The sequence below is a fragment of the Acanthaster planci genome, linkage group LG18 (assembly GCF_054643075.1).
Source record: "Acanthaster planci isolate LZ-2023a linkage group LG18, COTS_SCS, whole genome shotgun sequence".
Taxonomy (NCBI): Eukaryota; Metazoa; Echinodermata; class Asteroidea; order Valvatida; family Acanthasteridae; genus Acanthaster; species Acanthaster planci.
In genome coordinates, this window is record NC_141794.1 from 868,606 (window position 1) to 883,304 (window position 14,699).

The following is a 14,699-nucleotide window of genomic DNA, read 5'->3' on the forward strand; positions in this document are numbered from 1 at the left end:
GGTAGGTGCAAACAAAATCATAGATTTACATCTTTTCTCGGTTGGGGAAAATAATACACATTGAACCGTTAATATGCGATCTCTTAGTACTGAATCGGACATTTTTCTTTTTTATGTTATCTTACAAGACGAAATCCAAAGTTAAACATGGCAATACATGTTATGAATTGTCTGACCACACGATACTGTGTGCTGTGTATTTTACAAATACTTTTAGTAATACTTATTTTCAAAGTTTTTCATTTACGAAGCGTATTAGACAAGGCATTAAAACTACACTAAATAATATCTGCAGCTGAAGTATCACTTTTGGTATAAATACAGTAACAAGTATTTTTCTCTTCAATTAAATATTAAACCTGAATCTCCGTGTACCGTTCGTTTGCCTCATTTAATCCATCCGGTACAGGGATAAAAAAGTAAGATTCTTATTCTTTTCCAACTGGACAATTAAATGCTCAAATTTTATAAATAGCGGGTGCCCATAACATTTAAGCTCCAAACAGGTACGTAGATTCGGCAGTTTGTTTTCACTTCTTGTTTAACCTCCTTTTGATTTGGAAATATTGCCAAGAGCTCAATTTATGATCATTGTATTATCCGACACCGACGTATGAGCGTAAGCTTATAGCTTGAATTACTTAAATTTTAGTAAGTTTAATATTTGAATCATTTTCGTTAAAATGTGTATGTGATGCCGTTATTTTCTAGGTTACCTAATGTAACTCATAGTTACACTACTTCGACTTCTGCGTTATAACAGATACTCTAATTAATGAAACCTCGAGCCTTTATCTGCTTAACAATTGTCACTCCACTGAAGAAAAACAAAACTTCTCAAAAGCGATACACGCATGAACCAAAATTACCACTGTGCTATTAAATCTATTAAAAACGGTTATTGACTGCATATGAGCCTCTATACATTTACATCGTATTGGCACTATACAGAAGTACAGTACCCCCTCAATGGCGGTAATGAAAGAGCTCGGGCCGACACCTGAACGCCATTGCCACCTTGTGTCTATACATGATGCGCCTGCCCGCAGGTGTCGACCCTAACGGGCGTCATTGCTGCGTAACAAAGCGCCTTCTCTCGTTCAAACATCAAGCACACAAGGCGTTTGTATTTACAGATTAAAAAAAAAAGTATTGAAATTTCTACAGTTGAAATTGTATGGAAATTGCTATATTACGTGCGCCAAGGCCCCAGGGAGCCTTTTTACTGTGTTCGAGAGTATGACGTTCTACTAAAAATAGGGAGGTTGTTTGTAAGGTTGGATTACCGGTTATAGATATTGTTGTGATAAATTGGTTGCAATTTCAAACAAAGGAGTAGCGAACCAGAGTTTTTTTTTTTTTTTTTAGCTCTAACCGGCTTGCCGTCATCCGGTTATTTGCAGCATTAATGTTCAACGTGACGATCTATTGAGCTTCAATTCAAGATTAATTTCCTATGTACATGTGTACACTGTCTCTGTCTCTGTGTTACCATCCGTCATACTACGCAGGCGTGCCTGCGTGCGCATCCAGCTCTGCCGACGGGTCGACCTAAGGGTCAGCGTCTCCTTCATCCGCTTGCGAAAATTGTCCGAGAGCAGTGCGTAAAGTATAGGGTTGAGGGCGCTATTGAAGAAATAGCACAAATAGGCAAATGGAATGAAAATTTGGAAAGGCTCCGCAAAGCCGTCGCCGCCGAAATTCGAATAAAACGAAAGAACCTGATATGGTAACATACATAATGCGAAGGACAACACGACCACAACCAACAGCTTAATGACTTTCTTGCGCGCTGCGATTGTTTCCTTCTTTTTATTCTTCTTGCTTTTCCTCTCCGGTTTGGATATGGTCAAGGGACGAGACCGAGACAGGTGGTTGTGAGCCCGTCCGGGCTGCAAGGTTTTGACGGGGTGAGGCATGTTGTTGTTGGGCAAATTCTGGCCGTTTTCCCCCGGAGGAATATTGCCCGTGACACCAAGTCTGGTTTCCTGTATCTCCTGTGTGTCTTTTGCCGTCGAGGAGTCCCTACTGTCCTCGAAGTCGACCTGAATACGAATTGGCTTCTCGTGGGCCCCGGGTTTGTAAATGTCACGTGGGTCCACGGGACCGGAGGGGCAGCTGTCTTCGTCTGGCTCGTCCAGGAAGAACGGTCCGATCCTCTGGTTTCCGCTCCCCGCAAGTTTGTTGGACACTTGAGCCTCCATCAGGACTTGGGCTTCTTCCGGGTTACTCAAAGCTGGCTGCTCACCCTTTCTTTTCTGGTCGGCAGGGGGCGCTGCTCCCTGCCGCGGGCGGATCAGGTACCGCACTCTGCCGAACTGCTTAATGAGGCTCCGATTGGAGCGTCCGGGGCTTTTCTCAGAATCAGACGCGACAAGTCTCAATTTACTACTCATCCATAGCTTCTGACATATGAACCCGTATAGCACCACCATTATCAAGAGCGGAATGATGTAGTAGATAAAGAAAAACACCAGGGTGAGTTGCTGGCCCTGGCTTTCGTTGTCGGTTAGATCAGGATCTATGGAGCAGTAAGTTACATTATCGTGGACAGTTATCACGTGATACAAAGCGTAGTGGATGTTCAGCAAGGCGCTGGCTATCCATACCACAGCCATGGCCACCATCAGCCGGCCGGCAGTCAGCAAGCGCCTGGTCTCTAGTGGGCGCAAGATGGCTATGAATCGCTCCATGGAGATGACAGTCAGGATAAAGATTGAAGAGGTAGTGGTGGCAGCCATGATGTAATGATGGACCTTACACATGAAGTCGCCCAAGAACCAGCCAACGCTGACGAACATAAGGAGCTTGGGGACGATGCAGAAGATCGAGACGAGAAGATCCGCCACAGCCAGATTGGCCAAGAAGAAGTTTGTGACTGTGCGCATTGAGCGGTTATAAGCAATGACGAAGATGACGAGGAGGTTGCCACAGAGGCCTAGAATAGACGTCACTGTGAAGCTTATGATCAGAATCTCCTTCAAAGGTGATTCAATGTACGGGTCCTTCCATACTGTGCCATTGGTATCATTGGCAAACTCTGTATAAAAGAAAACAATAGAATAGAGTGTTTAATTCCGTGGTATCGTGAAGTTCAAAATAAAATAGACTCATGCACATTCGCCTACATAGTGTGATTGCTTTAATGGTTCCTTTTGTCAACTTCAACTGCTCTTTGCCTGTGTATTAATAGCGATATTACTGGTGAAAAAATCTTTAAATTCTCATCACGATCATCTTTCAGGCCGGTGCGTGCTGATGAGAGTATTGCAGTGCGATTCCAAAGAGAGCCGTCAACACTTGGTAAACAGAATATCCCTTCTGCTGTTTACCCACGAAATAACAATGAATTAGATCCAGAATGAATCGACATTCTGTGCCTGAATCATAAGCCGAATCCCAGTGAAGCCGTTTGTTTCTTAAATAGGATTCTGTGTTGTTCTGTTGAAGGGTCATCCTCTCCCTTTTGTGACTTGAGATGGATATTTGTTCGGCGTTATGTTTCAAATATCGCGTCGCTATCCAAACAAAAGTTGAAATTACTTCAGACGATGTGTTGGAAGCAGCTCATGATGGTACGCACGCGTTTGGGCTGTAATAAGGCAAACTTACCCTCCATTTTTATTGATGATGTGCTGTTGAAAAGTGCTGCAACTTGTTCCGCTGGCACTAAGCAAAACCTGACGAGGAATGCTTCCCATTTTCAAGCAAGGTTGGATACCAAGAATTCCTCTAGGTGTCAGCTTTATCTGCTTAAAGAAATAAAGGAAGATTAAGGCACAAATATTCTGAAACTGCCTCCTTGATAACGTCAGGTGGATACAGGGCCACATTTTGGGGAGAGGGATACATTTTTCCCGGGGGATGGGGAATATAAATTTTGTTTTTTGGGGAGGGGGTTTGGCGTGGCACCCATTTCCCCCCTCTAGGATCCACTGCTAATATCTCTTCATAGTGTCATTGCGTTTACTTTGTGTCAGATATTTGAAACGGGGATGATGCACTTCCAAAAGTCTTACCTACAGTGGGCTCATTAACATGCCTTTGAATGCATTATACATTTTTTATATGGATTGGACAAGTCTTCGATTAACATTTCCATGATTTTGCTGTCAAAATGTGTAGGCTATAAAAATGTTGCATTGTTCCGCGATTTGGAGAAATTGTACTACTCCAATCATTTTGGTAAAAAGGCAAAAAGTTGGTTATGGCATCCTCAGTCCTTTTGGGACGCTACCGTGGTTCATGTGCCCAAGCAAGGTGTGCCCGAACCGTTGCCTGAGGGCGTGCTTGCCTGTACTCGACTTCGCTCCTGCTGTTTGCTTTTGTTTTATTTTCTCGAGCCGGAGTCTGCTCGTAGCTCCTCCGGGGACGACATGCTATCCCCGGCTCCCTGAAACGCAACACCGCGGCGATTTTGCAATTTAAGAAGGGAAGGGGGTTCGTGTGTGTGGGTGATATTTGGGGAAAACAGAACAAGTGGGGTCCCGGATTAAAAACCTTAGACTGTGGTAAAAACATCTGACTGAATTCCCAAGCTGAAAGATACCCGATTTAAGGTAGTATGGCTGGGAGAAGATGGTTGTTTTCGTTAATTTGTCCAGTTGGTTTTGTAACGGGGGGCCATGAATTCAATTTTTCGTGACCTGTCAAAATACCAATTCAGTTTTGATTCTATGATCTTATTATTCGACAGAAAGCAAGCTTCCAAAGATTTGCAGACGCTATAGGGACGTAATTAGATACCCGAAAAACAGATTTTTAATCAGGTGGTACTACTGACTGTGATTCTGCACACACTTCAGAATATTTTGGGGACATTAACGGTGCTGGCTCTGTCCCCTTTTTTGGAGGGGGGGGGAGAACTTTGCTTGTCCACGGGTCTCAACGGGAGTGAGGGGGCCTTCTGTGCTTAAGAACTGTAGCTTAACGCTGTCCCCAGTCTTTCCATTTCTTGACGGTGTGCGCCTAAGGCACTTCATTACTAAAAGATGTATCAATTTATTGAAATGCCGAACGCTTTCAACGCGCTTCTTTTTAAACAAATTACCCATCGATCAATCATTTAATACGCACCCTTTCCCGTCTCCCTTGAAATTATTGTGGCGCGCTTCTTTCGCGCCACTGTCACCCCTCAGTGCATGGACAGTGAAGAGAACTTCGTTCCCCTAGCTGTGATCACGTCTGCACCTTGCGCCACACGGACCCCTCTGAACATCGACAACCTAACGGTTGTGAGTTCTATTATTCCAGGCGCTCTTTACACTTCTACCCGTGAACTGTCTCAGGACCCATACACCCTAATGAAATCACGCCATGGCATATTACACCTCACGCGTTGCACCATACCCTGTCAGCCCCTGGGATCAGATTGCTGGTTAAGATTATGAACCAACGGGCCAATTAAATACATCTGAGAAGAAAACTTGGGTCGAAACGGTCGCATTATGGTGTGCGCATTAATTTGCTTGCTGTAATACCTGCCAGGCGTGATTGAAGAAGATCGGGATGGTCGAGCGATTATGACACAGTGTAAAGTTTAATTTTGTGTGGGCAAGAAGTAATTGTAAAACAAATTCAGAACCCAGTTAACCAAGTTAGCATTGTTCCAAAAAGGTATGTGCAGTAAGGCAAGACATATTTGGAAGTGTTTTTGACAGTATTTTCTTTTATGCAACTTTCGAACAAAACGACTCAAGGAAATCTAGACACAAATGGTAAACTTTACTTGTACAAATTCACTTATTTCTTAAATCCAAGTGGATTTTTTTCCTTTCTGTAAAGAAAACCACTGTTTCCATAGTTCACTAGCGACTTTTTCTAATTGCCCGATTCGCGATCAAAGTTTAAGCATCCCTCAAGCTGAAATGCTCATTTGTAGAGTGTGCTTTGGGCGTGACACGCACTCCGTCGCAAACCAGGGTCCCACGGGTTCATCCTTGTACATGCCGTACCATGAGTAATGTATCTTTAGTGGGGGCAATTTGGCCGGCCACGGGCTCGTTACGACCGCGCCGTGCCCCAGGGACTGGCAGGCAAGATCACCTGTGTGACCGGTTTCGTGCCCAGTATGATTGAAATGTTTGCGGGGGGCCTATCTTTCCAGCACGTATGCCGCAGAGCCATGAGAAAAGCCGTAAATCAATGAGATATTTGGGCCTAAGATATGAGAACGTCCGTTTGTATCAGTGATATCATAATGGTGACGCTGGCAGAATTAGTACCATACAAATGGCCATTTGGAAGTAAATCTAAAATATGTTGTACTTCATTACAGTCTTCCAATCGACACACTTTTCAGGAGCAATAAATTTATTTTTGGTGTATGTTCTAACTAAGACAATATAGAGCCAAGGCTTCCAGACATATGATTGTGTCAGTGCACAACGGAGGAAAGGCGAAACATTGCCTCCGTGTGTAGCGTTTTCTGGGTCTACAGCAATTTCTTCAATAACATTTAATAAAAGCGCACGGTGAACCAGCGAGCTAAATATTCCTTGGCTGCCGCCTTTGTTTTTGAAGTCTTGGATAAAGGTGAGATACCGGGCAACCAACCTTTCTGCGCATTTGTCATTGTAAGAGGACACTGTAATATTAAAAAGCTCAATAACCGCTGCCAGTCCTATTTGCCGAGCAGGTGGTCTGCATTGCGGCAATCAAACAGAAAACTAACTAAGCATCCTAAACTCACGAGCTATAACATAAATGAGCGATTAAAGTCAGTCTGGCGCCCGCCACCTAATGTATTTCAGCTCTTCGACGACATTTCTGTATTGCCATATCCCCCCCCCCAAAAAAAGGGAATTCGTGCGTCGAGGCTTAGCATATCAGAAAATACATTGCCTTGAATTCTACGGTTTGATTAAATCAAGGAACTCTTAATTATTCGGCGGGCATTTCGACGGGTTCTAACCGATTTAAGATTCTAAGCGCAAAGGTTTCAGGTGCTTTTTATTAACGTCATGCAGATAATAACCTCTAATCCCTTTATACCGTAAAACTTCATTAATTGCTTGTTGGGGTGTACTGTTTGCCCCCAAACTTGAAAAAAAGTTGCAGACGTACTTTAACTTTTACGTGGAGGTGTTGCTCTTCCATACATTTACTGCACATTTTTCTTCTCAGGTAAAAGTCAGGCTCATATACTGTGTACTGCAAGGAATTTTCTCTACCAAAGTTTCAAAGCTCTTGTGGTGTTATTTCAGCCAAAATTGACACATCTATTAAAGGGAATTACTTTGAGTTTTTAATTAAAGAAACAGCAAGTACAGACACAAAAACTCAGTTGCAGAGTTTTAAGGTAACAAGTTTGAATAATTTTTTTTTATCAAGCTCGGGTGTCTGTTTAAAAAAATAATGAGCAATAGTTCCCGGTCATTCGTTTGAATCCACCGTGGTGTGAATAATACCGCGGTTTGGCTGTGCGAGCAAAGGCAGAAAACTATTGGACTTTATGCTGATTACATTTCTACAAACGTTTACACTTTTGACCCTCGCGTCTGGCGGGGAAGTGGGAAGAAAATGAAAGCATAAGACCGATGAAAGAACCGACCGTTTCCCAACCATTATCCGCTGGAGAAAGAATGCATAAATTCCCAGCCGAGTCTATTTACGTCGAGATCCTAAAGGTTAACTGATCAAAAGAAGTTCCTGGGAACGATGGCTCCGCGACAATTTCATTTCGGCGCGAAGCGTTTGTTTCGGCGGGAATCTTTTAACTCTTAAGAATGTTTATGTGTACATGAACGGTCCCGTCGCATAACACTTCACGCGCAGAGTGTCTGTTCTCAACAAACATCCATGAACGTCGTTTTTAAAAACTCCGATGTGGTTATTTATTGACTGAGTTTTACACCCTGCAGACAAGTAAGTGTCTATACTATAGTTCAACAGGAGACGATCAATTAATCACGTTATATTTTATGTAGATTCCATCTAACACTCTAAAGCAGTAACTGAGTGAATCTTAGTCGGTTCAGAATGGAGGTGTTTTGGGAAACTGATGAAAGCTTTCTTTAACTAATTAAATGGCTGTCCAATATGCTCATTATGACACGTGTTTTCAGGTCAACCTGGGACCTATTTGTGGCTTTAGGGAGCGGATAATTGAAGCACTTTCCGCTTGAATTCCAACAGTTTTGCGATCAAATCGTCGATAGAGTGTTTAATCTTGCAAGGACTCGTGCATCTAAGCCATCGCTGCGCACTCCGAAGATGTCAGTGCCTTATCGTGCATAATCGTTCTCCCTTCATCCATCAACCGATCCTTTTTATTCCAAGTGAGGATTAAGTCATTTGGTGTGCTATATGAAAGGGCTTTTAAGTGTCAACGGGAACTCGAGAGATTAATGCGTCGACAGGCGAACGTCACTGTTTCTTTGTTGTTGATTGCTCTTCGGTTTTACGAACATTTTCACATCAGCATTTAATTTTCATCTCAGGATTTACAATGTACCTTGTGTAAAGATGACTGAATATAGCGTCGTGTTTTACTCGGCTGCATTCAAGTTGAAGTATTCATTTCCAGTCAGGCTCTCGGCAATAAATAATAGGTCATTATAGCAGACAGCAAAAAGCTGTTATCCCCTTGACTACTTTGTCAGTGTATCATTCTGAAGGCCAACTTGGATCATAATTTGGACATCACGTAAATGCAGCGCTAATTTGACTGAGCAGCGGCGAATAAGCGCATGCTAATTTATGAAATATTTTACCCGATGCTATTCAACAACCCATGGAACTGCTTTCAAATTATCAGATTATATATTCATTCTAATGACGTCAAGCCCATGTTATTTTGAGCAATCGATTAGTAGTTTGGTCAGCAATCAATTAGTGTGATCAGGTTGACGTAATTCCACATTTACTTACATTTTTAAACTTCACAAGGAATTTCTAAATATGTAAAAGAATAGTCAAACCGTTATCACGTCTGCAAGTATGAGATATTTAATTTCCCTGTTATTTTGCATTTTAAGTTTCTGGCTAGATTTTTAGGACTGTATACAAAACGGCAAAGTCATCATTAAAAACAGACCCATATGTGCCGATGTCGCAATTTTTGGGGCCGAAATAACCTCTTGTGTAGCTAAACTAAAGATTGACTGCGACACAGGGAACTTTGATGTTTTTGTCGGAGATTCTAGATTAGAATATCCACCCAGGAGATCAAATCATGCCGGTGAATTCTCTCTTCTCCCTCCCTCTCTCTCTGGGTTTTTTTTTTTACGGCACAACCTGGCTATGCAGCATCCATCCGCATTATCAATAGATTACATGTGTCACGCGCTGTGAGATGCAATAGTGCTAATCTTTGCTTGGGGCACGTGTAGTGTCACATTCTTTGGTGGACAACCCAAGATTTTGTGCGCGTCGTTGCACGCAAATATTTTGCTCAAAACTCCTTTTTTATATTTTTTTTTTATCAGACAGACCTTGCCATCAAGCTTCTTCGTGATAGACATCAATGGTTTCAAGGTATCGGTAGGTACTGAGCTTCAGTACAAGATCCACACCAGTTACACGTGCCTGCTGTTTATGTCTCGACTTACTGATGACTTGCGGTTTTTAATTAAAGAGCCTTTAAAACACCCCTGATCGTTTGCTATTATCTAAGTGAAACGATAGGCAAGTGAAAGCAATGGAGCTTATACAGAAAATGCCCTCAAACAATGACGTCATTCACCGCATGTCTCCATTTTTTTTTTGCTCGATCGTCTCCGCGGCAGTGAAACAGCATACAAAGGTCTTCCATCCAGCGGAATAAGATCCGTGGAGGTCGTGTTTCAAGGACTGTTTCAATGCAGACTCCCCTTGTTCTGTAGCCGGAATTTTGCCAGCAATTGAAAGGCCTCGGTGGAACTCACGAAATGTCGCCCATTAATTTGGACTGATTTGGAAGGCTGTAATTACATTGTTTGAAAATCGGAGCAGGGAGGAGGGGAGAGATAAAAAATGACTCGTTCGTAAAAAATTCTCTGAGCAGTTTGATGCTGCTCAAAGTAAAAATCAACTACGTTACAGACCATATTCCGAAAGAGAAAAACAACATCTTGCAGATGAATTTGAATGTAACCTGAACGGTCCCAGATCTAAACAGTCACTTAATCGTTCGGACTAGAATGCAATCAACCACACGGCCTCTTTCCTATCACAAAATAAACACGCTTTGTATTAGTTGGAATATATCAAATGATGCAATCGTTTCGAAAAGTGGACTCTCTTGGTCGAGAATTCAAACTTCAAAACTCAGAGACGGAAAGAAGAAAATGCTCAAATCAGTGAATGCTGTTCTCTGGATCTTTAGACTAAAGTAATGGAAATCTTTAAGTTGGACTTTACTCAGTCCAGGATTTAAACGCATCTCTGTAGCCAGCTTTAGCTCTATTTTCAGCCTTAATACTTGCTTATCAAAAGATCAAATTTGAGCTCTAACTCAGGGATGGGTTGAATCACTGATTTACCTCCCGAGGAATGTCAACTTGCACAGCGTGACGTTAAGAAGTAACAATTATAATCTCTGACAGAACTCAGATGCTATATACAGTCCACAATAAAGTCGTTGTTGAGAGCACAGTTCTTGCTATTTGCGCTCGGTGAGTTTTGCGTATATGTAACTGCTAATGACCTTCTAGGCTCAAAGGCATACCAGACAGTCGATGTGTGATGCGCTCAGAAACTGCTCTGTTAAAGACTTGGAACGGTGGATAGTGTGATCAGATGAACCCGTGTTCATTTCCGCTCGAGGGCAAGAGAAGGGTGCTTACCCGGCCCTTCAGCAGTTAGTTGCGCGAAATTGAGTTTCGCGCGCGGTAATGACCCGCGCGACCGGAGCGTCGAACTTAGGGACAACGGGAGTATGGCTCCAAGTAAAAAGCTAAATGAAGCAGGCAGGATGACTGGTGAATCTGGGCTTCCTTCGTGACTTGAATGATTTGCTTATAAAACAAGCATAATTTACAAAATCAAGGTCATTCTGCCTTTTAGAAAGATCTGCAAGGATCGATACGATTGAAACTATTGTTTTTGTGTGAATATTTTAGGTGACTGTATGGTCAGCAAAGCCTTTGTGTACCGTACAATTACATAAAATGCAACTACACGCAACTGTAAAGAATTCGATTTATACGTGGTTTTTCACACGTGTAGGCCTAATTGATGTTGACACCACACACGCTCCTGTCCCCTGTATGTTCATTTGTGTCTCCCATCTCCGATGAGATCAGTTATTTTTGTTAGCTCAGGGAGTGAAGGGAAGCAAGGCGATATTTATTCACAGAACCTTTTCGAAGAGTGAACAAAAAAATCGTGGCTGCTGAAACTTAAGACAAGAACTTGAGAGAATCTGTTTTAAAACACCCCTTTCCTAGTTGAGAAGGATCTGGAGTTCTGTCTAGCTAGGGGTGTATAATTTTATTTCTGGTTTCGCCACTGAAGTAGATTCATCTAACAACTGCTGTCCATTACCGACTGTTTGATCGCGTGCAGACAACCCGATTCTCTTGAATTTTGTGGATGATCGAGAAAACAGTGTTTGTTGGCCGACAGGCTGAGTCCAACACAAGCAACTATGCGTTTGTTCTGTCTACGCAACTCGAGGGACCATTCTTTGTCTTCGCATGCCGTCTAGTTTTTACCGGGAGGGTGTGAGACTCCCTAACTAGTTCATGAAAAGTGTGCCATGGGGGGGGGGAGCTCTGCCCAGGCCCGTCGATAGCAAATTACTGCGTCGTCTGCAGAGACACTCTTCACACCTTAGACAATTCTCTAACTTAATAACCCGTGGAAACCCGGCACGTCTATTTGGAACAAGAGTGGCACGAGAGAGAAAAAACCTAGACATTACCGGTGAGGCAAATAAAGATGAGTATCCGTTTTGAAGTGATATTCCGAACACATTCAATCACTTTATCTAATCATTTGAATGCAAGTTTCACAAAGGTGTTCTTTCGATCGTTCATTTCTATAGAGTTTCGTACACGCTGTTGCTACGTGTTCTTGGCTCTCTATTAGAATGTACGAAGACGCATCATATATTTGGAGCAGCTCTCTCACTGAGCGTTTCAGTCATGGTTAACTTCCATCACTGTATTTAACTGCGTTTCACATTGACAACGGAACGGATTAATGTAATTAAACATCTTAAAGTAAAAAATTAATGATACATTGGTCAGACCCTGAATTGAATTTTCTGAAAAGTGAACTGTCATCCGTACAAGAATACAAATAAGCAGGTGCTCATTTCTTTCAAGAAAGTCCGATAAAGTTATTATACAATATTCAGTATAACCTGAGAAACCAGACTGAAAAATTACCTTTTATCTGAATATATGAAATGGAGCGAATGCCAAATGTTGACCACTGACGTCAGTCTTACCTAAGGAAAAACAAATCCCTTTCGCCAAACAAAATACCCCTCCAAATCCCCGCTGAACTCGCGAGCAAAATGTCCTTTTCACAGGGGCTTTTGCATACTGGCGGTATTCCCAATGCCCTTTCGAAGCTCTTCCTCAACTTACCACTTCAGTGTTTTAGTACCATACCACTTGATCCACCTTGGATCCCTATGCCCTCAAACCTCGCAACTAGATTGTCCGATATTGGGCGACAGCCCTTGCTTGGCCGCACGGGTGAAAGGGAAGATGGATTAGACCGATTGAGGACAGGTCAACATCCTCCGGTTAAGAATTAACACCTACGTGTGTCATGCTGTCTGCGGTAGACGGGTATCGATACAGCCAAACGCTGTGCTTAGCTAAACGGTTTTTTTTTACATGTACTTCTTGCTTGCTCGCTGTTGAGTATGGTTTTACCTCTCTTCTTCACGTTACCATTCTGCTCAATTGACCGGATAAGTTTCGAATCACACAGATCAGTGGTAAAATGGGCATCAAATCTCAAATGATTACATTTTGCCGTTCTAATTTATGATAGGCCAAAGCTTTAAAATATTTTTTTTGGTAACTTATTCAGTGCTCATGAAAAGTCAAACACCCACAAGTCTCGCAAAGTTTTCGAAATTAAACACAAGTGTAGAATGCGAGCTTTCTCCGCTAGTGTGTTTAGTACGATTCTTGAATTCCACAATGTCTTTGAAATGAAAATCACTTTATTTTTGTCTTGTTAAATCAGTATTTAAATTTAATTATCGGATTATCGCTTCATTAAACACTCAAAGGAAGCGTGTGAGACTAGACTACTAAAGCCAAAAATCTACCAAGTTTTCTCAACGGCACATTTATTCTTGGGACACTTTAAATACTGTGGCCTCTGGTCACGTGGGAAATATCCGAATTAATTGCCAACCTGCTGTAATACCCGGGTGCAACCTATTTCGGCAGCGATTTGACAGCCAGGAGACGTATCAAGATTAGCAGATGTTCCTGGGCTGTTTAATTAACTCAATTCATCCATTGTAAATGCCGATGCTTGCAAGGTGTCAACGTCTCGTAGCCGAATGAGTTCATATTAATTTTCACCATACAGTTTTTCATTAATTTTTTCTGGCGATGGGTATGTGCAGTCCGTCTTTCAGCAAACCATTGCTTGCATTTTAACGAAAGATATGTTTTTCTGTTGCAAGGCTGGTTAAAATTAAATTTCTTGTATCACTTTAATCAGCCATTATGAACTGTGGGTAATTTTGTAGGCCTAATTGTTATTTTAATGTCAATTCATTTGCTTACAATTTAGCGCACTTATTACATTGCCGAGCATGAAATAATAATTAGTAGTTTTATTAATTTCTTAAACTAGTTATTTACCATCAAAACTTTCGAACCTGCGGATAATCTCTGATACAGAGACTGCTTGTCTTGATTCCTCAAATTGTAACCTATCGGCTGTCTTATATTTTTCCGTTAGGATATCAAGTGATGGATTTTGCACGCTTTGGCTAAAAAGGTGGTATCAGGATGCCTCTCAATAACCTTTGGAAATCATGCGTGGTCACGCAAATCGGCCTCATTGCACGGAGGGGGTAAAGCTCTTATGTACTGTACACAACCGCGTGTGCTTGAGTGAGAGACGTTTCCCTCAGACTGCGGCATGGGCTGAAGTACACGATAGAATACAGACCCCTTACATTGCTTGCTATTCTAATGGTCAGCCAAGTTAGCAGAAATAATACCCTACATTAGTGTCAGACGTATCATCTATCTATTGTCCATTTGCCCCATTACCTGTAAAAAGGGTCGCATTTTTATGCAACATGTAGTCGAAGTGTTTATAATTTGGTGGTTTGATGAAGCAAAATGAGATTTTGTGACACTGAAATAATCCCTTGCTTTTGCACTGATGGCAGCCATAGTTTTACCACACCTGTTCTTAAGCGACTGTGACGTAAAAATAAAAGACACTGTTGAGAGATCAAGTGTCTTTAACTCCCCAGCTTCGGAGGTTGCCTCTGTAATTGCCTCTCGACTTACTTCTCTCTTAGATTAACGTATTTACATGTATTCTCTTAATAACACTATTCATTAACCGCCTGTTATATCTTAATCCAAAGCAATGTCCTTATGGAACCAAAATATTATAGAAATTATAAAAATGGACTGCCACAGTGGGATTTCAACCCTCACACCCAAAAAAGGCAAGACGTTTCACTGGTAATTAAGATATCCTCATCACGTTCATTCTCCATGGTCGAACGTGGATAACGGGATACACTTCGTTCACAAAAAGTTGTTTTCCCCACTCTA

The 14,699-nt window shown here is 42.0% G+C and overlaps 2 protein-coding genes across 5 annotated transcripts in view; one reads left to right on the top strand and one right to left on the bottom strand.

Moving 5' to 3' along the window:
• Positions 1 to 14,699, top strand: part of LOC110978277 (uncharacterized) — a 116,533-nt gene that overhangs the window by 3,870 nt on the left and 97,964 nt on the right. The window lies entirely within an intron of this gene.
• Positions 75 to 14,699, bottom strand: part of LOC110978269 (uncharacterized) — a 28,200-nt gene continuing 13,575 nt past the window's right edge. For 2 of the 3 annotated variants that reach the window (XM_022233133.2, XM_087148505.1), the window contains exons 2-3: positions 3,613 to 3,749; positions 75 to 3,040 (exon numbers count right to left, since the gene is read on the bottom strand). In XM_022233133.2, the coding sequence (XP_022088825.2) occupies positions 1,455 to 3,040; positions 3,613 to 3,619 (1,593 nt within the window). In that variant the 5' untranslated portion in view covers positions 3,620 to 3,749 and the 3' untranslated portion in view covers positions 75 to 1,454. Of the gene's footprint in view, positions 3,041 to 3,612; positions 3,753 to 14,699 lie in introns of all 3 variants that reach the window. The other variant, XM_022233143.2, reaches the window with a different exon arrangement.